At 44.3% G+C, this 22,612-nt stretch overlaps 1 protein-coding gene across 1 annotated transcript in view; it reads left to right on the forward strand.

Moving 5' to 3' along the window:
• The window catches only part of LOC143774825 (NXPE family member 3-like), a 55,530-nt gene extending 45,823 nt beyond the window's left edge, over nt 1–9,707 (forward strand). The window contains exon 5 of the mRNA XM_077262593.1: nt 8,899–9,707. Within this exon, the coding sequence (XP_077118708.1) occupies nt 8,899–9,431 (533 nt within the window). The 3' untranslated portion in view covers nt 9,432–9,707. The remainder of the gene's footprint in view (nt 1–8,898) is intronic.
• The last annotated feature ends 12,905 nt before the right edge of the window (nt 9,708–22,612 follow it).

A 22,612-nucleotide genomic window follows, 5' to 3' on the forward strand; every position in this document is an offset into this window, starting at 1 on the left:
CTAATCAGACCAGAGAATCCTATTTCTCATAGTCTGGGAGTCCTTCATGTGTTTTTTAGCAAACTCTATGCAGGCTTTCTTATGTCTTGCACTGAGGAGAGGCTTCCATTGAGCCACTCTGCCATAAAGGCCCAACTGGTGGAGGACTGCATTGATAGTTGGACTTTGTGGAACTTTCTCCTATCTCCCTACTGCATCTCTGGAGCTCAGCCACAGTGATCTTGGGGTTCTTCTTTACCTCTCTCACCAAGGCTCTTCTCCCACGATTGCTCAGTTTGGCTGGACGGCCAGGTCTAGGAAGACTTCTGGTGGTCCCAAATTCCTTCCATTTAAGGATTATGGAGGCCACTGTGCTCTTAGGGACCTTGAGTACTGCAGAAATTCTGTTGTAACTTTGGCCAGGTCTGTGCCTTGCCACAATTCTGTCTCTGAGCTCCTTGGCCAGTTCCTTTGACCTCATGATCCTCATTTGGTCTGACATGCACTGTGAGCTGTGAGGTCTTATATAGACAGGTGTGCGCATTTCCCAATCAAGTCCTATCAGTTTAATTTAACACAGCCGGACTCCAATGAAGAAGTAGAACCATCTCAAGGAGGATCACAAGGAAATGGACAGCATGTGATATAAATATGAGTGGCTGAGCAAAGGGTCTGAATACTTATGACCATGTGATATTTCAGTTTTTCTTTTTTATTAAATTTGCAAAACTTTCTACATTTCTGTTTTTTTCAGTCAAGATGGGGTGCAGAGTGCACATTAATGGGAAAAAATGAACTTTTTTGAATTTAACAAATGGCAGCAATGAAACAAAGAGTGAAAAATTTAAAGGGGTCTGAATACTTTCTGCATCCTCTGTGTGTATATATATATATATATATATATATATATATATATATATATATATATATATATATTTAAAATGGGTCATGGTTAAAAGGGATATCTAGGGATTTTGTTTAGTAGCAGGGTCTCAACAGGCTCATGTTTGGAACTTCAGGTAAAACCATAAGCTACGGGGTACAGATTACACAGTCTGATTCCAGGGTACAGGAAGAGGATCAGAATTAGGGGTTCTGGACATATGGGAAGGACAAAAACGCTGAGTATGTAATCTCATATTTTTAACTTTGGGTAAAACAAAAGCTTTTGCGGCCTTACGGAATATGTTGGCGCTATATGAATAAAATTATTATTACCCCAACAGTAAACAGGTATAGGATCAGATTCAGGGTTCAAGATGCAGTTGCAGAGTTTATACACCCCAAAAACTCTGATGGGTGGGCAAGGTTAGTCCTGAGCAGAACATTTACAGTTTCCAGTTATTTCGTACGCTGCATGCTCACTTCTACACTTTATGCTATACCAGATAGCCTTGTGTGTGGTGGCAAAACATTTTAAAAGAGTTGTCCGGCTAACAAAGTACATTTTTATCAATAGATTTTAGAATAAAAACAATTGGGTGTATTAAAATAATGTTCCTGTGCTTAGATAATTTTATAAAAATGCCCCTGCTATGTACTGTGTAATGGCTGTGTCTGACCATGCAGAGCTGCTCCAGTTCTTTAATTGGCACATAACACAACTCTTTGATGGGTGAGGAAGAATAAGTAATTATGCAGATGATATAACAGTGGCTTGTAGCTCCTGCTTTCTGTGAGGTAAACACTTCCTTCCCTGTTTTATCACAAAAGAGAGTGTTTCTATTGTGTCCCCAGTTCCCTGAGCTCATCATAAATCAAGTCAATAATGTAAGAGCTCTGGCTGCAGCTGCCACTAAAATCATATGTCACTGACTTTATTTGTGATGAGGACTGATGCAGCAGAAATACTCCTGTGATAAATCAGGAAGGGAAATTTGTTACCTCACAGAAAGAATCAGCTGTGAGCTCATGCTGTCCTTTCTGTGCACTCTCTGTGACGCTGAGTCACGTTTCATGGACAAGTCTTGAGTGGGGGAAGTTAAGGTCATAAATCAGTAGGGTACGTCATAAATGAAAGGGTGAGTTTCTGCATTAGATAACCCTGACAAAGGAACAAAATGAGACTGCTGGCTGAATTGGTCAACCACCAGCCAAATAACAGTTTTACAACCGAAGGCAAATCTTTCATGAAATCCAAGGACCAATGAGTCCATGGTCTTTATGGAATTGGCAATTAAGCCAATTGCTTGGCCGACCAGTTATGACAGACTTTAGAGAGTGCCCAGACTTCACAAGCGGATATAAAATCTTTTATATCATTATTCATAGATAGGCACCCAAAAGCCTAGTAATAGCTTCCCGCATCCCAGGATCACAACTCAAGACGAAATCATAAAACTTCTGCAACAGACACAATCCTAGGTACACAGGCAGAAATAATTTGCACTCAGAAGTGATGGAAAGAGCCAACGACGGGACTTTATTGATCTCAGTTTCCCACTCCGAAGATACCACAAAAACCACAACTGGAGAAGAAACAGAACCAAGACTGCATGATAGTGTGGCAGACTTCCCATTCTTGGACTCTGGCCTCAATATGATAGAGAAAATGAATCTAGAAAAAAATAAAGACCATCTGGCCTGTCTAGGAGTTAGTAATGTAACTAATTCAATATGCGTTAACTTCTGATGGTCAATGACAGTTTAAAAGCCAGTGACTCTCAACTTCTAACATCATGATTTCTTTCAGCCGACTTCTTTTTATAGAAAAAAGCACATTGCCGCAAATTGGTCAGAGTTTTGGAACGCTAAGATATAACAGCGTCTACCCCAACCTCCAAAGCCTCCACCTCCACAATGAATGTTTCTTGAGATCGGGTTGGATTAGAACACGAACAGACATAAAACTCTTTCCATTTTTCAAAATCGCTAATAGCAGTCAGTAGCCAAACCTTGAGATCCACCCCCCGTAAATGTGAGGTCAATAAGAGATTTAGCAATCTGAGAAAAAATCCCTAATGAATTTCCTATATTAGTTGGTGAATCCTACAAAACATTGTAATGCTTTGAATGACCTGGTTGTACTCAATCTAATAAGGCCTGCACCTTCCCAGGACACATCAGCAGATAAAATGAACCCTATGAATGACATTTCTTGAACAGAAAAGTCTTTCTGACAGCAATCAATAACAGGATTGTGAAAATGCAGCCATGGAAGTCCCAGTACCACTCCAGCAGGTAAATTATCTAAGACTAAATAGGAAATGGATTCAGAGTGAAGTGCTCCCACTTGAAGCGTGAATTCCATCGTTATTGGTTAACAAAGCACTGAAGTAGAGGTGTTTGTCAATAACAAAAATTGTATTTTTTTTTCCAGACTAACTTTCCCTAATCCTAATTTTAGAACCAGTCAATGAAAGCCAATGCTGGCAACACCTGGTTCTTGAAGGACACAACCGTATTAAACTGTACTTTATCTTTGCAGAAAAAAGGTACCTGGAAGTCTGGGTGACCCCCTCGACAGTCACTCAGGCTTTGGTGTTTCCTAGGTGGCTTTTCAACTTGACAGTGAGTTCTACAGTCTTTTAAAAAATGTCCTGCAAGTTTACAGCATAGATAAAGTTCAAGATCTTGGCTAAATCTTTTTCTCCACAACACAAAAACTGGCAACTCCAACCTCCAATGGCTTCACTGTCGGTAACAGGACATGGTCCGGGAGAGTATAATGAGCACCATGCTGTTCACCACAACTCTCATGGATTGTCCACCAAAGAACAAAGGGAATAATGAAGAACCAGAGCATCCTTTAGAGTCTCGTAAGATCTAGCAGTAGCAAGTCTAGCTCCTGAGAGCTGCGTCATTCCAGGGAATTGCAGTGGGCCATTGGCGGTACTCGGTGCAGTAGTCCTCAACGGTGCGGCACCCCTATTCCTGTCTGGTTCATCATATATTAAACCTAATGCATCAGAGAAGGTATCAACTGAAGCCCGTTGTGGGGTTTGTGGGCAAAAAGAAAATGCCGAGGTTTGAGGGCCCACTCACATAAGGGACACGATTATTCCCACCCTCTGAAACTCATTCTCTGAGGACCGAGGCTGCAGGTTGGGCCGGTTTCACATTAGCATTTGCAGCAGCTGCGGAGGGCTGCGGACTTCCTCCGTGAAGCCCCGCCCTCGGCCGCCAGCTCCACCTATTTCTGCATGCGGCCGGCATGCGGCCTGTGTACCTATCTTTAACATTAGGTACGCAGGTCGTGCCGCAGTATGCGGATGCTTCCGCATGCGTCGTTTTGACGATGAGGCAACCAGCATAGGACGCAGCTTGTAGCAATTTCTTTTTTTTTCCGCATCGTCAAAACGATGCATGCGGAAGCATCCGCATACAGCGGCACGACCTGCGTACCTAGTGTTAAAGATAGGTACACAGGCCGCATGCCGGCCGCATGCAGAAATATGCGGAGCTAGCGGCGGAGGTGCGGCCGAGGGCGGGACTTCATGGAGGAAGTCCGCAGTCCTCCGCAGCTGCTACAAACGCTAGTGTGAAAGTAGCCTTAAAAAAATTGCCGAAAGTGTTTGCACCTCCCAGAAAAATATTGCAATTACACATGTTTATTTATTTATTTTTTGTATTGGAACAACTCAAAAGGAGCTGAGAAAAAATTCGACAAATTGGCAGGACAAAATTCATCAACTTAATATTTGGTTTCACACCTTTTGAAATAATCACATGCAATCAATCACTTACTATAACCATCAACAAGTTACTTTCACCTCTAAACTGGAATTTTGGACCACTCTTCTTTTGGAAACTGTCTCTCAGGCTATGTGCACACGTCAGGATTTCTGGCAGAAATTTTCCTGACAAAAAACGGACATTTCTGCCAGAAATCCGCATGTGTTTTTTCCACGATTTTACCGCGTTTTTACCGCGATTTTACTGCGTTTTTGATGCGTTTTTTCCCAATGCATAGAATTGCGGGAAAAACGCAAAAAAACCCCCGCAAAATTAATGAACATGCTGCTTTTTTTACCGCGATGCATTTTAAATGATAGGTTGCATAATGCATGCATTTTAATGAGTTTTTATAGCGTTTTTATAGCGAAAAAAAACATGAAAAACCCTGAACGTGTGCACATACCCTCATAGTTGAGGGATGTTGTCACAGGGTTACCGTGCCAGAGAGGAGTCAGAAGACCGCAGAGTCTGATTGCTCCTACTACTGTGCCGAAAAGAAGCATTTCACCTTCTTGTTAAACAGTGTAAATTTCTTTTGGCAGAACAGGGGTTAATCGATCATGTTGAGAACTCTGAAAGCTAGGGCTCTCAGCTGAGCACGGTTAGCCACTCCTATCTCCTATATAATCTGGGTCCTGACTGAAACACAAAGTCAGAGCTAGCTTATGCTGCATGGCTGGGAGGATAGTAGTTTGGTGGTTGTATGAGAAGGCATTTGGTGGGTTTATCTGTGACTGTTGCTTGGGTTTGTAAGTGTGATAATTCCCTTTCCTTCTCCTACTTTGTTTTTTCCCCATGCTCCACTTCTCGGTGCATTCCTCTGTTACATGTGAGTGAATATTTGTATGAATGGTATTTTCCGTTGCCCCTGTTCATCTGGTTGGTGTATTATGGTGCTGAAATACTCCCTTCTTCCCTGGGTGGGGGAAGGGTACAGACAGCCGGTAGATGCAGGAGATAAGGCAAGGTACGTAACATCTTCACCTTCAAAATTAACCAGGGGAACAAATTGAGCTAGCGTTCCCCCTAGAGTTAGGGACAGGGAAGGAGCCCCAGGTCCTGGGTCACCCAACATCCGAGCCGCGACAGGTGCCTTCTCCCAGCAGCAATTTTAAGATCTCTCCACAGGTGTTCACAGTAACATCACTAAAAAGTCCAGGGTTGCAGAGCAGCATTGGAATAAAACACATTCGCAAGACGACTTCACTGTATTCAAACAGGCAACACTCGCTTTTAAATCTGCCCTCACCTCTGCTTAAGAGGCCTATTTCACAACCCTCGTATCTTCACTATCCTACAACCCCAAACAGTTATTCAAAACCTTTAACTCCCTCCTCCGCCCCCCACTGCCCCCTCAAACCTCCCTCATCTCTGCTGAGGACTTTGCCACACACTTTAAAAATAAGATTGACCAAACAAGGCAAGTCTTCTTTGTTCAACCACCACAACCCCTTTGTATACCAGACCAATGCCTAAACCCCATAACCTCCCTCTACAAGATCACTGAAGGGGGGCTTAATTGTCTCCTCTCCAAATTGCACCTCACCACCTGTGCGCTTGACCCCATCCCATCCCACCTCCTCCCCAACCTCACCACCACACTTATCCCATCCCTAACCCACCCCTTCAACTTATCACTAACTTCTGGCACCTTCCGTTCTGCTTTCAAACATGGCACAATCACGCCTATCCTTAAAAAGCCAACCCTCAACCCAACAGCTAAGTCCAGTGATTGCCCAATATCGCTGCTTCCATTCGCTTCCAAAATCCTGGAGCAGCATGTCCACGCTGAACTTTCCTCCTACCTCTCATCTAACTTGCTCTTTGGCAATCTACAATCTGGTTTCCACCCCATCACTCAACTGAGACAGCCCTGACCAAAATCACTAACGACCTACTTACAGCCAAAGCTAGCGGACTATACTCTGTACTCCTCCTTCTAGACCTGTCCTCTGCTTTTGACACAGTTGACCACTGATTCCTACTACAGATCCTCTCCTCCTTTGGCATCAAAAACCTAGCCCTATCCTGGATCTCCTCATACCTTTCCAACCGCACATTCAGCGTATCCCACTCCCACACTACCTCCTCATCCCACCCTCTCTTTGTTTGAGTCCCCCAAGGCTCTGTTCTAGAACCCCTACTCTTCTCAATCTATACACTTGGCCTGGGACAACTCATAAAGTCCCATGGATTCCAGTACTACCTTTATGCTGATGACACTCAGATCTACCTTTCTGGCCCAGACGTCACCTCTCTGCTGTCCAGAATCCCGGAGTGTCTATCAGCCATATCCTCCTTCTTCTCCTCTTGCTTCCTCAAACTCAATGTGGACAAATCTGAACTCATCATCTTTTCTCCATCTTATAGATCTTCCATACCTGACCTATCTATCGCAATTAACGACATCACGCTTTCCCCCGTACCGGAAGTCCGCTGTCTAGTAATAACCCTTGACTCTGCCCTGTCCTTCAAACTGCATATCCAAGCTCTTTCCACCTTCTGTCGCCTCCAGCTCAAGAATATCTCTAGAATCCGCCCTTTACTACCACCTTGACTACTGCAACATCCTTTTCTGTGGCCTCCCTGCTAACACCCTTCCACCTCTCCAGTCCATCCTTAACTCTGCTGCCCAACTAATTAATCTCTCTCCTCGCTACTCCTCCGCTTCCCCTCTCTGCAAATCTCTTCACTGGCTCCCATTCCCTCAGCTTATCCAGTTCAAATTACTAATACTGTCCTACAAAGCCATCCATAACCTGTCTCCTCTATATATCTCTGAACTAATCTACTGATATCTTCTCTCACGTAATCTCCGGTCCTCCCAAGACCTCCTTCTCTCCTCCACATTTATCCTCTCCTCCACACTTATATGCTCCTCACCCAACCACCTCCAAGACTTCTCCAGAATATCCCCCATCCTCTGGAATTCTTTGCCCCAACACATCCGACTATCAACCACATTCGGATCCTTCAGACGGAACCTGAAAACCCACCTCTTCAGGAAAGCCTACAGCCTGCACTGACCCCGCTGCCTCTTCACCACTACCAAAGCTACCACCTCACCAACACCGGAGCTCCGACAACCCTCAACCTATTGTCTCCATCCCCACCATCCTGTAGAATGTAAGCCCGCGAGGGCAGGGTCGTCACCCCTCTGTATCAGTCTGTAATTGTTAGTTTGCTTACTGTAAATGAAATCTGTAATTTATATGTAACCCTTTCTCATGTACAGCACCATGGAATCAATGGTGCTATATAAATAATAATAATAATAATAATAATAATAATAATAATAATAAAATACTTCATTTTCAGGAACTATTTCAAAGGTGCCAACACTTTCGGCCATAACTGTATTCCAGTTGTAATGTGACACTGAGTAACTCTTCACGGACAAGCCACGAGTCGAGAAAATCAAGGAGGTCAAGGTTATAAGCCAAGAGGGAACATCATAAACAGTGGGGTGAAACAAAGACATGGTCAGGTATAGTCTCAGATCAGAATTCCAAGAAGGTTTGGGATCAAGACAAAGTGGCTAGGCAAATGAATGGTCAAAGGCAAATCCAATATTAGAATATAAGAACTCAGAGCAGAGAACAAACACACACTACTTAAGCTAAGCTACAACTGGCAATATTCTAATAATTACCAGACAGCTAGCCGGGTAATCACCTAGAAAGGATGGCACCTGGAGGAAACCCCACAGGCGCAGCCAGAGTGGACAGCTGTCATTCATTGTATTAACAGCTCGGCACTCCCCTGCCTCAAATTGGGTGACTGAGATGTCACTCACAATCCTGACCACTCAGCACGCCCTTGATCCTATAAGGTGGTTGAGTGGTCACTCAAAGCGTCCTTAGGACACTGTGAGTGGTGGAGGGAGTTATGCCAATCTCTTGTTTCCTTCGTTAGCCAGGAGATGTGGTATGTGCAGACCAAATCCCTACACAGTGAGACACAGTCATTACACAGTAATTAGCAGGGGCACATTTATAACATTATGTCAGCACAGGAACATTTTTTAACACATCCAAATGTGTAACTTGTTTTTATCCAAAGATCTATTGATTAACATGTAATTTGTTCATGTGACAATCTCCTTACATTTTTTAAATACTGTATATTGTAAACTACTTTGTAAATTTCCACATGCATTTCCATAATCTGAATGTTAGATGTATGAAAGGACAATTGTAGTAGACACATGTGTGAAGTAATACAAGTCATTTCCTATTTTAGGTCTCAAGAAGATAGATCTACACGTTCATTACCTTTCGGGACCTCTCTTAGCAGTAGATGCTGACGCTGGTCTGGTCATCAGATATAGGTCCCATGGACTGCCCTTAAAGACCTCGAAGACATTGGTTTCTAACCTTCAATATGAATCCGCTCAACTGGCCGGGATCGATGGTGGCCCTAACACCGTTGTAGTGATGACTTTTTGCCCCCATTTTGCATCTTTTCCACTGAGGGTTTACTTAGAAAGATTGGAAAAGGTCCAAAAGGCAGTTGCATCTTTGCTTTTTCGGAGCCCTGAAACTACTGTGATAATTAAATCCGCTAATACTGGTTTTGAGAAGTTATGTATCAGTGATTGGTTATCTCTTCAGCTGGACATTATAATGAGGGCGGTCTTCAAGGGAATGGGTGTGATAATCCTGGATGTCTGGGACATGACATCCTGCCACTATCTTCCCATCAACATCCACCCAGGACCCCCAGTCATCAAGAATGAGGTGGACCTCATGTTGTCTCACATATGTCCAAAATGATGAGATGCCTGATATAGAAGGGTTAATGTTTTGCCTTTAATTTGCCTTTAGCCTTTAATTGCTAGAATTTGTTCTTATGATGCAGTAGTCTTGTAGTCTCTGATCCACGGATTTTATGCATCTTATATGTTTTCAATAGTCAGCAAACAACATGTTCTGGGTACATGACAAATAAAGGTCAGCATGACCTGGGGTAACAAGGGGGCTACATGAGTTACATTGAGTTACATTTGTTGTACCGTAAATGGTAAAAAATACTGCCTCGTGTTTCATTATATCAGATAAAGTGACTTGCTCACAGCATTTGTGCAATTGCCTTGTTTCTCCAAGTGTGCTTGTCAGTGAAGGGGTAACGTCCTGATTTGGCCTCACTGGTGATCTGGCATATCTGACATTGGGTCAGAACGAAAACAGCTACAACAGTTTTTGGCGCCCGCACGCGGGACCGTGGTAACCAGCCTATTTGGAATCCGTATGTGGGAGCTTCCTGGGAGATTGGACATGAAAATCCAGCTATCGCGAGGTGAGAAATTTTATTCTTACGCTTTATTTTGCACTTGCAATCTCTCTGGATCTCTCCATATCTCTGGGTAAAGGCTGCAAATATGGTTCAAAGAACCTACATCACCAGTGAGTTTTGTGGTTTGTCTGTTTATGTCCGTATGAGAGTTGAATAATAGAGTAATAAGTAGTGTTGAGCGATACCTTCCGATATGCAAAAGTATCGGTATCGGATTGGATCGGCCGATATCCAAAACATTTCGGATATCGCCGATACCGATACCCGATACCTATGCATGTCAATGGGACACAAATATCGGAAGCGATCTTGGATGGTTCCCAGCGTCTGAAGGAGAGGAAACTCTCCTTCAGGCCCTGGGATCCATATTCATGTAAAAAATAAAGAATAAAAATAAAAAATATGGATAAACTCACCCCTCCGACGGCCCCTGGCTCTCAGCGGTGCAACCGGCAGCCTCCGTTACTAAGAATGCAGTTAGTGTAGGACCATTTTTTACATGAATATGGATCCCAGGAACTTCCAATTCCGATTTCCGATATCACAAAAATATCGGAACTCGGTATCGGAATTCCGATACAGTGAATATCGGCCGATACCCGATATTTGCAGTATCGGAATGCTCAACACTAGTAATAAGACGATCATGGTTATCTATATTATCTGATATTAACTGATTGTATAGTGCAGCCCTGGGGCAGACTCTGTGCAGTTTTGTTGTTTTGGTCTTTTGCTCATCTTGGATTGTCAGTACATTGTATAGGGTTGTATTTCTGTGGTTTATGTTTATGTAGTTGGCTTTGGTGTTTTTGGAGTGTTAGTGGACACTGCTGCAGTTTTCATAAGTTGTGTTAATTCCAAGGTACAGTAGGCAGGCTGTGCAAATCCTTGTACATACACTGTGTTCCAAATTATTATGCAAATTGGATTTAAGTGTCTTAAAGATTTAATTGTTTTGTTTTTCAAATAAACTCGTCGATGGTATTGTGTCTCAGGGCTCAATGAATCACTGAAATCAATCTTAAACACATGTGATAACTAGTTTTCCAGGTGATTCTAATTAAAGGAAAACTACTCAAAAATGTTGTTCCACATTATTATGCAGGTCACAGGTTTCAAGCAATATGGGAAATAAAAAGGATCTCTCTGCTGCTGAAAAGCGTTAAATAGTGCAATGCCTTGGACAAGGTATGAAAAAATTAGATATTTCACGAAAACTTAAGAGTGATCATCATACTCTGATGAGATTTGTGACTGAAACAGAGCACAGACAGAGTTCATGCAAATAAAGGCATAATGAGGAAGTTTTCTGGCAGACAAATTCATTGGATTAAGAGAGCTGCTGCCAAAATACCATTACAAAGCAGCAAACAGTTATTTGAAGCTGCTGGTGCGTCTGGAGTCCCTCAAACCTCAAGGTGTTGGATCCTTCAAAGGCTTGCTGTGGTGCATAAACCTACTTTTCGGCCACTCCTAAACAGTGTTCACAAGCAGAAACGGTTGCAGTGGGCCCAGAAATACATGAAGACTAATTTTCAAACAGTCTTGTTTACTGATGAGTGTCGAGCAACTCTGGAGGGTCCAGATGGATGGAGTAGTGGATGGTTGGTGGATGGGCACCATTTCCCAACAAGGCTGCGACGTCAGCAAGGAGGTGGAGGAGTCATGTTTTGGGCCAGAATCATGGAGAAACAGCTGGTAGGGCCCTTTAAGGTTCCTGAAGGTGTGAAAATGACCTCTGCAAAGTATATAGAGTTTCTGACTGACAACTTTCCTCCATGGTCTAAAAAGCAGAAACGTGCCTTCAGGAACAAAATCATCTTCATGCATGACAATGAATCCCTCTGAGTAATTGGCTGCTATGGGCATAAAAGGAGATAAACTCATGGTGTGGCCACCATCTTCCCCTGACCTCAACCCTATAGAGAACCTTTGGAGTATCATCAAACAAAAGATCTATGAGGGTGGGAGGCAGTTCACATCAAAACAGCAGCTCTGGGAGGCGATTCTGACTTCATGCAAAAAAATACAAGCAGAAACTGTCATGGTTCTCAATGGCAAGAGAACGTAATAAAGCATACAAAAGGACTAGCTCTTGGAAGATGGGAACTCGAGCTGACCATGAGCTAAACCTACCGCACAACTAACAGTGGCCGGGTAGCGTGCCTACGTTTTATCCCTAGACGCCCAGCGCCAGCCGGAGAACTGACTGACCCTAGCAGAGGAAAATACAGACCTGGCTTACCTCGAGAAATTTTCCCCAAAAGGCAGACAGTAGCCCCCACATATATTGGCGGTGATTTTAGAGGAAATTGACATACGAAGTATGAAGATAGGTTTAGCAAATTGAGGTCCGCTTACTAGATAGTAGGAAGACAGAAAAGGGAACTTCACGGTCAGCTGAAAACCCTTTCAAAATACCATCCTGAAATTACTTTAAGACTCTAATATCAACTCATGACACCAGAGTGGCAATTTCAGCTCACAAGAGCTTCCAGCCTCAGAAATATTCAATCACAGAGAACTGGAACAAAAATGCAAAACAAACTTAGGACAACAAGTCCAACTTAGCTGATAGTTGTCTAGGAGCAGGAACATGCAACAGAAAGTCTTCTGGTAACATTGTTGGCCGGCATAGAAATGACTGAGGAGCAAGGCTAAATAGAAAACTCCCACATCCAGATGGAAAACAGGTGAACAGAGGAGATGAAGCACACAAGTGCAGTACCACCAGAAACCACCGGGGGAGCCCAGAAACCAAATTCACAACAAGAAACTCTCCATAAACTCACAAGTTCAATGGATGCAAGAATTGTGAAGGTGATATTATTGTTATTATTATTATTTATTGTTATAGCGCCATTTATTCCATGGCGCTTTACAAGTGAGGAGGGGTATACATAATAAAAACAAGTACAATAATCTTGAACAATACGAGTCATAATAGGTACAGTAGGAGAGAGGACCCTGCCCGCGAAGGCTCACAATCTACAAGGGATGGGTGAGGATACAGTAGGTGAGGGTAGAGCTGGTCATGCAGCGGTTTGGTCGATCGGTGGTTACTGCAGGTTGTAGGCTTGTCGGAACAGGTGGGTCTTCAGATTCTTTTTGAAGGTTTCGATGGTGGGCGAGAGTCTGATGTGTTGTGGTAGAGGGTTCCAGAGTAGGGGTGATACGCGAGAGAAATCTTGTATACGATTGTGGGAAGAGGAGATAAGAGGGGAGTAGAGAAGGAGATCTTGTGAGGATCGGAGGTTGCGTGTAGGAAAGTACGGGGAGATGAGGTCACAGATGTAAGGAGGAGACAGGTTGTGGATGGCTTTGTACGTCATGGTTAGGGTTTTGTACTGGAGTCTCTGGGCAATGGGGAGCCAGTGAAGGGATTGACAGAGGGGAGAGGCCGGAGAATAGCGGGGGGACAGGTGGATTAGTTGGGCAGCAGAGTTTAGAATAGATTGGAGGGGTGCGAGAGTGTTTGAGGGGAGGCCACAGAGCAGGAGGTTGCAGTAGTCAAGGCGAGAGATGATGAGGGCATGGACTAGGGTTTTTGCAGATTCTTGGTTGAGGAATGAACGGATTCGTGCAATATTTTTGAGTTGAAGTCGGCAGGAAGTGGAAAGGGCTTGGATATGTGGTTTGAAGGAGAGATCAGCGTCAAGGATAACCCTGAGGCAGCGAGCTTGTGGGACTGGGGAGAGTGGGCAGCCATTTACTGTAATGGATAGGTTCGTTGGGGGGGTCACGTGAGATGGGGGAATGATGATGAATTCTGTTTTGTCCATGTTAAGTTTCAGAAATTTAGCGGAGAAGAAGGATGAAATAGTGGACAGACATTGAGGGATTCTGGTTAGTAGGGAGGTGATATCTGGTCCAGAGATGTAGATCTGTGTGTCATCAGCATAGAGGTGATACTGAAAGCCATGAGATTCTATGAGCTGTCCCAGGCCAAAGGTGTAAATGGAGAAGAGCAGGGGCCCAAGGACTGAACCTTGTGGGACTCCGACAGAGAGGGGGCGAGGTGAGGAGGTGGTGTGTGAGTGGGAGACGCTGAATGTCCGGTCTGTTAGGTATGATGAGATCCAGGATAGGGCCAAGTCTGTGATGCCAAGGGATGAGAGGGTCTGTAATAATAGGGAATGGTCCACTGTGTCAAAGGCAGCCGACAGGTGATATCAAAGAAGGGTCCTATGTTAACATGTAACTTGGCCTGTTGGGATGTTTTGGAGTTAAATAGCTTTATTGTTCAGTGAATGTGACCTCCTAATGCTGCAAATTCCACAAATGAGCATTTTCAGTTCTTTAAAACATATCAAATGTTTAGAAATGCTACTGTGCCTAATAATTTGGAACAGTGCATTTTGAGTTTTTATTCATTTTGGAGATTGTACTGTTATCATTGGGAGGTTTCTTCAATAAAATTCAATGTATACTCTAACGGGTGATGACTTTTATTAGACTGACTGTCATTTGCACTGACCATTTAGGAAAATGCGAGAAAAATGTAATTTGCATAATAATTTGGAACACAGTGTATGTGTATGAGAACCTCTGAATGACATGAGTGATATGAGTGATGAGTAACTGAGTATAAGGGATAAGTAAATAATTCCCTGACTAATTAGGGGTTCCATTAGGTGTGGTCCTCTGTATATGACAGAGGACATTATTCAACTCACTTTGAGCTGAATCAGGCGGAGTGATTGAGGTAAGGGATTTTGTTCTCTTCTTTTTGTAAAAATCAACTGATCGCAAGAAAAAAAAAAAAAAAATCCCTGAATGAGCATGTGTGAATTAATCATCACATAAGTATCATTACTTATCCAATGGTTGCTGAGGGTCCAGGATGGATGAGTTGTGGATATTTTTAATCTACATCTGAGATTCAGTGAAATCCGTGTTATATATGGTTTGACATTGGATAGTTTCCTGGATGCATTTGGCCAGTCGCAGTCAGGGTTCAGCAGTTACTCAAATTATACAGTTATTTGCCCTTATAGTGATGTCCCTTGGGGTCTAGAGGAGGATGAAGGTTTTGTAGAAATTGATTAAGTCTAAGAACTGCTGCATCCTGTTTCTGTGTGAAAGACACTTAATTTCTAAGCTTCTGATGGCAGGGGTGAATGAAGCCGCTGCACCATTGCTTGTGAGGTTCTCCTTTCTGTGTGGAGGGTCCTGTAAGTTCTTATCTCTGCTGAGTGCCTGCTGGGAGGGGTGGATGAAGCCGCTGTGAGAGTTTTCTATATATTCTGTCCTTGGTGTAGTACGCGCTGGGAGATTTGTGTTTAAAGTAACAGTACTATACTAAAAGAAAGAAAAAGAACTGTGCGTGTTTTAGAACAAATTTGTGAGAGATTGTTTGGTCATCAGTGTGTGTTGTCACCTTCTTCTAGTTGTGTGATTGATACCTAGCTAATTGAGGATCAGCAAAAGAAGTAGCCAACTGCATGGCTGATCTAGTAGGTTAGAGGCTTATCAAACCTGGGCCTTCTTACTTTAGTCAGCGAGTTTTTTTTGTGGGTCAGAGGCACTGAGCCTTCCCACGATCCATGGAGCTGGTCTAGTAGGTTAGAGGCCTATCACACCTTGGCCTTCCTACCTTAGTCAGCTGATCTAATGGATGAGAGGCAAAGAACCTTCTCGTTACATCCTGTAGGTTTTCCGGGTGAGAGGCAAGGAGCCTTCCTGCTACACCTTTACAGGCTCATTCTGACTTGCTATGTGTGGCCCGTAGACAAGGTTCAGGCACACTGAAAAGGCATTGGCAGAAAGGTGAGCTGTCTGGAGAAAAAGTTGAAGCCATGGGCAACTTGTTCTGTTTGCAGTCAGGGCCCCCAATGGGATCCAAAAAAGCTATACAGATTGTAAAGGACAGAGAAGGAAAGGAAGCAGTGAAAGATGTGGGACCAATATTTAAAAAGGCGAACATGCTGGAGTGTGGATGTTTGGATGTACAGAAGTGGCACAGTTTCAGAGAAGATAATGGAGGTTGGATAAAAGACAAGGGAAGAGAGCAACAAGTGAATACATGGTGTCGTGTGGCAGAGGAAATACAACTAGGGTTGAGCGAAACGGGTCGGCAATTTTCAGAAGTCGGCGACTTTTGGCAAAGTCGGGTTTCATGAAACCCGACCCGACCCCTGTGTGGGGTCGGCCATGAAGTCGGCGATCTTCTGAATCTGGAATCGGAATTCCGATACCGATTCCCGATATGTTTAAGATATCGGGAATTGGTATCGGAATTCAGATTTAAGTGTAAAATAAAGAATTAAAATAAAAAATATCGCTATACTTACCCTCTGATGCGCCCTGGTACTAAGCGGGAACCTTCCTTCCTTAGAATCAGCCTTCCAGGACCTTGCGGTGATGTCGCGGTGACGTCGCGGCTTGTGATTGGTCGCGCGGCCGCCCATGTGACCGCTCGCGCAACCAATCACAAGCCGCGACGTCACCGTGACGTCACCGAAGGTCCTGGAAGGGCTGATTCTTAGGAAGGAAGGCTGCCGGAAAAAAGCAGGGCACGTCCGAGGGTGAGTATATACCTAATAGGAATATACTCACCCTCGGCTTCTTTCCGGCAGCCTTCCTTCCTAAGAATCAGCCCTTCCAGGACCTTCGGTGACGTCATGGTGACGTCGCGGCTTGTGATTGGTCGCGCGAGCGGTCACATGGGCGGCCGCGCGACCAATCACAAGCCGCGACGTCACCGCGACGTCACCGCAAGGTCCTGGAAGGCTGATTCTAAGGAAGGAAGGTTCCCGCTTAGTACCAGGGCGCATCAGAGGGTAAGTATGGCGATATTTTTTATTTTAATTCTTTATTTTACACTTAAATATGGATCCCAGGGCCTGAAGGAGAGTTTCCGCTCCTTCAGACCCTGGGAACCATTGGAAACCCAATGCACTGCATTGGGTTTCGAGTTTCGGCCGACCCCGACCCCGACTTTTTTATAGGATCGGCCGATTTCACTCGACCCGACTTTTGAAAAAGTCGCGTTTCGTGAAACCCGACCCGATCCTATAAATGTAAAGGTCGCTCAACCCTAAATACAACAGTATGGATGTAAAGAAACTACGGTAGGACAAGGTGTATTATGACTGTTTTGATGCACAAAAATGTGTGACTATGACTGCTGGCGCCCCACCTCTTGTCTTGACTTGTAAACACTGTGGTCAGACAAACCCAGACTGTAGAGATACTTGTATGACCTGTGCTGCAACCCGACCTAACCCAATTACGCTAAATCCTGTCCGGACCAGATCACATGTAGTGACAAAAACCTGACACTATAGTGTGGGTAGTGGAGACACTGACTTTTGGGGAGGAAACTGACAGTAATCCTGAGAGGGAGGAAGTTGTAGAACACTATGTCACCCCCACTGATCATCCGGTCACATCCACCACCAGACAACCAACCACATCAGGACCAAGAAGGGTGAGTAAGGTAAGACAGATACAGGAATATTATCCCTGGAGCCCCTCTGACCAGCTACCTATGCTAAAACAGTTGCCTGACCATGAGAACCAACCTTTCCACAATCTCATTGGTAGTCAGGTCTGGCATTATCAAGTTTTCATGTATCACAGTGCCGGCTGCCCCAATGTCAATCAAAATCAGTCTACCTAGTGTCCTTTTGTGACATCTGCAAAAGTCTTAATTATGCGTCCTAGTATGTAACCTGCCTTTGCACTCTCTCCAACCTTTCTAGGTCTGCCCAGGTGCACTTATATGCCCGGTGTATTGTTTTTATTTGTCTGTAAAATGGGAAATGTTGGTTCTCAGGGTCAGGCAACTGTTTTAGCGTAGCTAGCTGGTCAGAGGGTCTCCAGGGATAATACTCCTGTATCTGTCTTACCCTACTCACCCTCTTTGGTTCTGATGTGGTTGGTTGTCTGGTGGTGGAGGTGACATGCTGTTCTACAACTTTGGTGACAATTTACCCCCCACATGACATGCATGCCATACTCGTACAAGTTCAACCAAAACACCTGTCTATGGCCAGACAGCTCAGACATGAATGTGCTCTACTAATTCCTGAATATATAAAGTCACTGAAGCAGAAAACAGCTGACCGTACCATCCAATTTCAAGCTTTGTGAACACACCGGCTGTCAGCAGACGCTGGCCAGCTGATCTCGGGTGCCGAGCCCAGAAGACACACTGTTGTAAATCATTAGAAGGAAGAAGTGGCAGCACTCACCGATCTTCAAAGCAGATGAATCTTTATTGCATTAAAATCTTCACGGCTCGGGGGTGCATATACAAAGGAGTGTACAAGCTCAAACGACGGCCGTTTCGCGCTGCTTGAGCGCTTCAACGGGTTTGTGAATGCTATTCACAATGATATTCACAAACCCGTTGAAGTGCTCAAGCAGCGCGAAATGGCCGTCATTTGAGCTTGTACACTCCTTTGTATATGCACCCCAGAGCCGTGAAGATTTTAATGCAATAAAGATTCATCTGCTTTGAAGATCGGTGAGTGCTGCCACTTCTTCCTTCTAATAATTCCTGAATATGTCACTCTCAAAAGATGTAATGTTCTGAATCCAGCCACCCTTTCTGCCTCTGGATTCAGGAAAGGGGGAATTAGTGACAGTATTTGCCTGCATAGAACTTATGAGTCAGGAGACAGTGGGTTTTGCATACGTTCATGAAAAAAAAGCCTGTTCCTAATGCAGATTTTGAGTTTTTTTTGTAGATGGCTCCAGATACCATCAGGATGGATGATTCTACACTGGATATGCAGTAGTATCCTCACATGAGGTAATCTGAGCTGAACCACTCTCTCCTCACATGTCAGCCCAGGAGGCAGAGTAGAAGGCACTCACTGAGGCATGTAGAGCTGCTGCAGGTAAAGTCGCCAATATTTACACAGATTCATATTATGCATGGGGAATATCCCTTGATTATGGCCCTATCTGAAGAAGCAGAGCGTTTCTTACATCAGCTGGTAAGCCCATTAAAATGCAGAGCTGGTGAAACAATTAATGGAGGCATTGATGTTACCAGTCCAGGTTGGCATAATCAAGGTGAAAGCACGCACAAAAGGTGGCTCCATGGAGGTATAGGGCAACAGAAGGGTGGACGAGGCTGCTAAAGTAGCAGCAAGGTGGCCTACGGAGCAGTGGACGGTGGCGGGGAGTCAGCATATTCCAGCCACACTGAGCCTAGATGTCCTGAAATCCCTCCAGCAGCAGGTTTCCCCCTAGGTGAAGGAACAATGTGGAAAAATGAGAGCTGAGCTGAGCTCAAATGGAGTATGAGAGAATAAGGATAAATTGTGTTTACAGAGTTCCCTGTTCCCAATCATGGTGCAAGCAAAATATAGCCCCACTCACACCTCAAAAAGTCACATGTGTGCCATGGTAAATGCCTTCTGGATCGCTCCTGGTTTCAGTTATGCAGCCGCGAAACTCGTGCAGTCCTGCCTCATCTATGCACAGCACAACCCAGGTAAAACAGTAAAAGTCCCTAGGAAAGCGACACTCAGGCCTCTCTACCCATTTCAGAGACTGCAGATTGTCTACATACAGCTACCCAAGGTAGGAGTGTATGAAAAATGTCCTAGTATGTGTATATCTCTTCTCTGGTTGGCCGAAAGCCTATACGGTAAAATGTGCAAATGCTAAAACTACTGCAGACAAACTAATGAAAGAACTGATCTTCAGGTATGGTGCCCCAGAAACCATAGAAAGCAATAGGGGTACACACTTCACGGGAGAAATAATGAGGGAAATCATGCAGGCCCTGGGAGTACAGCAAACATATCATGCACCATATAGACCACAAAGAAGTGGGAAAGTGGAAATACTAAATGGGATACTTAAACTGAAAATTCAAAGGCCATGGCAGACACAGGAAAGAACTGGGTAGAGTGCTTGTCTCTTGCACTGTTTTCAGTCAGACATATTCCAAATAGAAAGACAGGCTTGTCTCCTTTTGAAGTCCTGTTTGGTAGTACCCCAAAGACTGGTCTGTACTTCCCACAGGTGCTAAAAATGCAGCACGGTTCCATGACAGCCTATGTCCAGGCCTTGCAGAAAAGACTTAATGTGGTGCATAAACATGTGTCCTCATCCATTCCAGATCCTAATGCCAGTACAGACGTGCATCAACTGAATCCAGGTGATTGGGTGGTCATACGCAGACATGTGAGAAAGAGTCTAGATCCACGGTTTGACAATCTATTTTGAAGTCCAGCTGACCTCATTCACCTCAGTGAAACTTGAGGGAAAGCCCACCTGGATCCATGCCAGTCTCTTCACTTCACCAGCGGAATGACTGTTCTTCTAATCCCCTTGCCGACAGTGGCAGGATTATTGCACTTTACAGAGACACTGGATAAAATTTTAAATGTTGACTGGGACAACAAACTTATTCGACATCATGCTCTTCTTATAATGGACATGAAAGGATAAAAACCAAAAGACTGTTGGATCTGTACACACAGCCCAGTATCTGCAAGGACCATGCTGTACTTAGCCTTACCCCTGGAGCCATGGAAGTTATTAACACCACACTGCATACACAATGAGACTTGGACTCAGATTTTCTAGGTTCCTTGAGGTTCTTAATGAGACTAATACAATACAGAGACTCCTTAAATCCAGCCAATAGGTTTAGTGGCCTAGCGGGATGGATTTTTTGGTATTTTAAAGACTTGCATGCAAATTTTATTGTTTTGTTTATTACTTTATGTAGCTGTAAAAGCGTTAATATATGTATTACCTAAGCTATTGAATAGTGTATGCGTGAAAAAGGAATCTAAGGCTGAGCCTTCCATAGTGTATCATAGACCCCAGATAACCACTGCTGACGGGGAAAGTGAGTGTCCACACTGAGGGTGGATGGGTGAAGCAGGTAGAAAGCCCCCTTATGGGTACAGGACCCATGAGACAGTAGCTCCTTTGTGGACATCAGCTGGCCCAGTGGCAAAGGTTAAACCATTTACAAAAGGGGGAAATTGATATAGAAGGGTTAATGTTTTGCCTTTAATTTGCCTTTTGCCTTTAATTGCTAGAATTTGCTAGAATTTGTTCTTATGATGCAGTAGTCTGCGATTCAAGGATTTATACATCTTATCTTATATGTTTTCAATAGTCAGCTAACAACATGTTCTTGGTACATGGTAAATAAAGGTCAGTATGACCCGAGGTAACGGGGGGGGGGGGGGCTACATGTGTTACATTTGTTGTCAATGGTATAAAATACTGCCTCGTATTTCATTATATCAGGTGTCCAAAAAGTATCGTTTCTCCTTGCTGAGAGTGACATGATAAGCATGTCGAGGTGAGGAGACTTAAAGCTGCAATGCTCCTCTGGGAAATATGCAAATTGTCTCTTCAGAGAGGAAGAGGACTAGAACTCTAGTGCCACCTATTGGAAGTAGCAATCCTAACAGTCAATCTCGACCCCGAAACACAGTGTCTGCAAATTGAGATTCTGGTTTGGCTATTATCCTAAGGGTACCGTCTCACAGTGGCACTTTGGTCGCTATGACGGCACGATCCGTGACGTTCCAGCGATATACTTACGATATTGCTGTGTCTGACACGCTACTGCGATCAGGGACCCCGCTGAGAATCGTACGTCGTAGCAGATCATTTGAAACTTTCTTTCGTCGTCAAGTGTCCTGCTGTGGCGGCATGATTGCATCGTGTGACACAGGTTGTATACGATGTGCGCACAGTAACCACGGCTTCTACATCGCAAATACGTCATGAAATTATCGCTCCAGCGCCCTGCATTGCAAAGTGTAACCGCAGTCTACGACGCTGGAGCGATAATGGAGCGACGCTGGAGCGTCACGGATCGTGCCGTCGTAGCGACCAAAGTGCCACTGTGAGACGGTACCCTAAATCATGTGACAAGGCTCGTTAAAGGGTTGACATTGACTGTTAGGATTTCTACTTCCAATAGGTGGCACTAGGATTCTAGTCCTCTTCCTCTCTGAAGAGACAATTTGCATATTTCCCAGAGGAGCATTGTGGCTTTAAGTCTCCTCACCTCGACATGCTTATCATGTCACTCTCCGCAAGGAGAAACGATACTTCTTGGATCCCGGTCAGACGCCTCTCAATCAGCCAAACCAGATCTCCACTTTGCACTGACGAGGGGCAGTACCCTGAAACACAGTGTCTGCAAATTGAGATTCTGGTTTGGCTATTATCCTAAGTCATGTGACAAGGCTCGTTAAAGGGTCGACATTGACTGTTAGGATTGCTACTTCCAATAGGTGGCACTAGAGTTCTAGTCCTCTTCCTCTCTGAAGAGACAATTTGCATTATATCAGGTACAGTAACTTGCTCACAACCTGTGTGCAGTTTCCTTTTTCTCCAAGCGTGCTTGTCAATGAAGGGCGTAACCTCCTGATTTGGCCTCACTGGTGATCTGTCATATCTGACTTTGGGTCGGAACGCAAAGAGCTACAACATCCCCTACAGTTTACCTGCACAGTATGATACCCCCACCTAGTGTGATGTCGCCCACAGCTTCCCCACACAATATGAGGCCCTCGCTGTCGTTCACATAACATGATGGCCACACAACCCCCTCACTATATGTTGCTCCCACAGCCCTCCACACATTTAACCCCTTTCTGTCATTAGACATACTATTCCGTCCATGTGGGGTGGGCCCTACTTCCCATGGATGGAATAGTAT

This window comes from Ranitomeya variabilis, chromosome 5 (assembly GCF_051348905.1).
Source record: "Ranitomeya variabilis isolate aRanVar5 chromosome 5, aRanVar5.hap1, whole genome shotgun sequence".
Lineage (NCBI taxonomy): Eukaryota > Metazoa > Chordata > Amphibia > Anura > Dendrobatidae > Ranitomeya > Ranitomeya variabilis.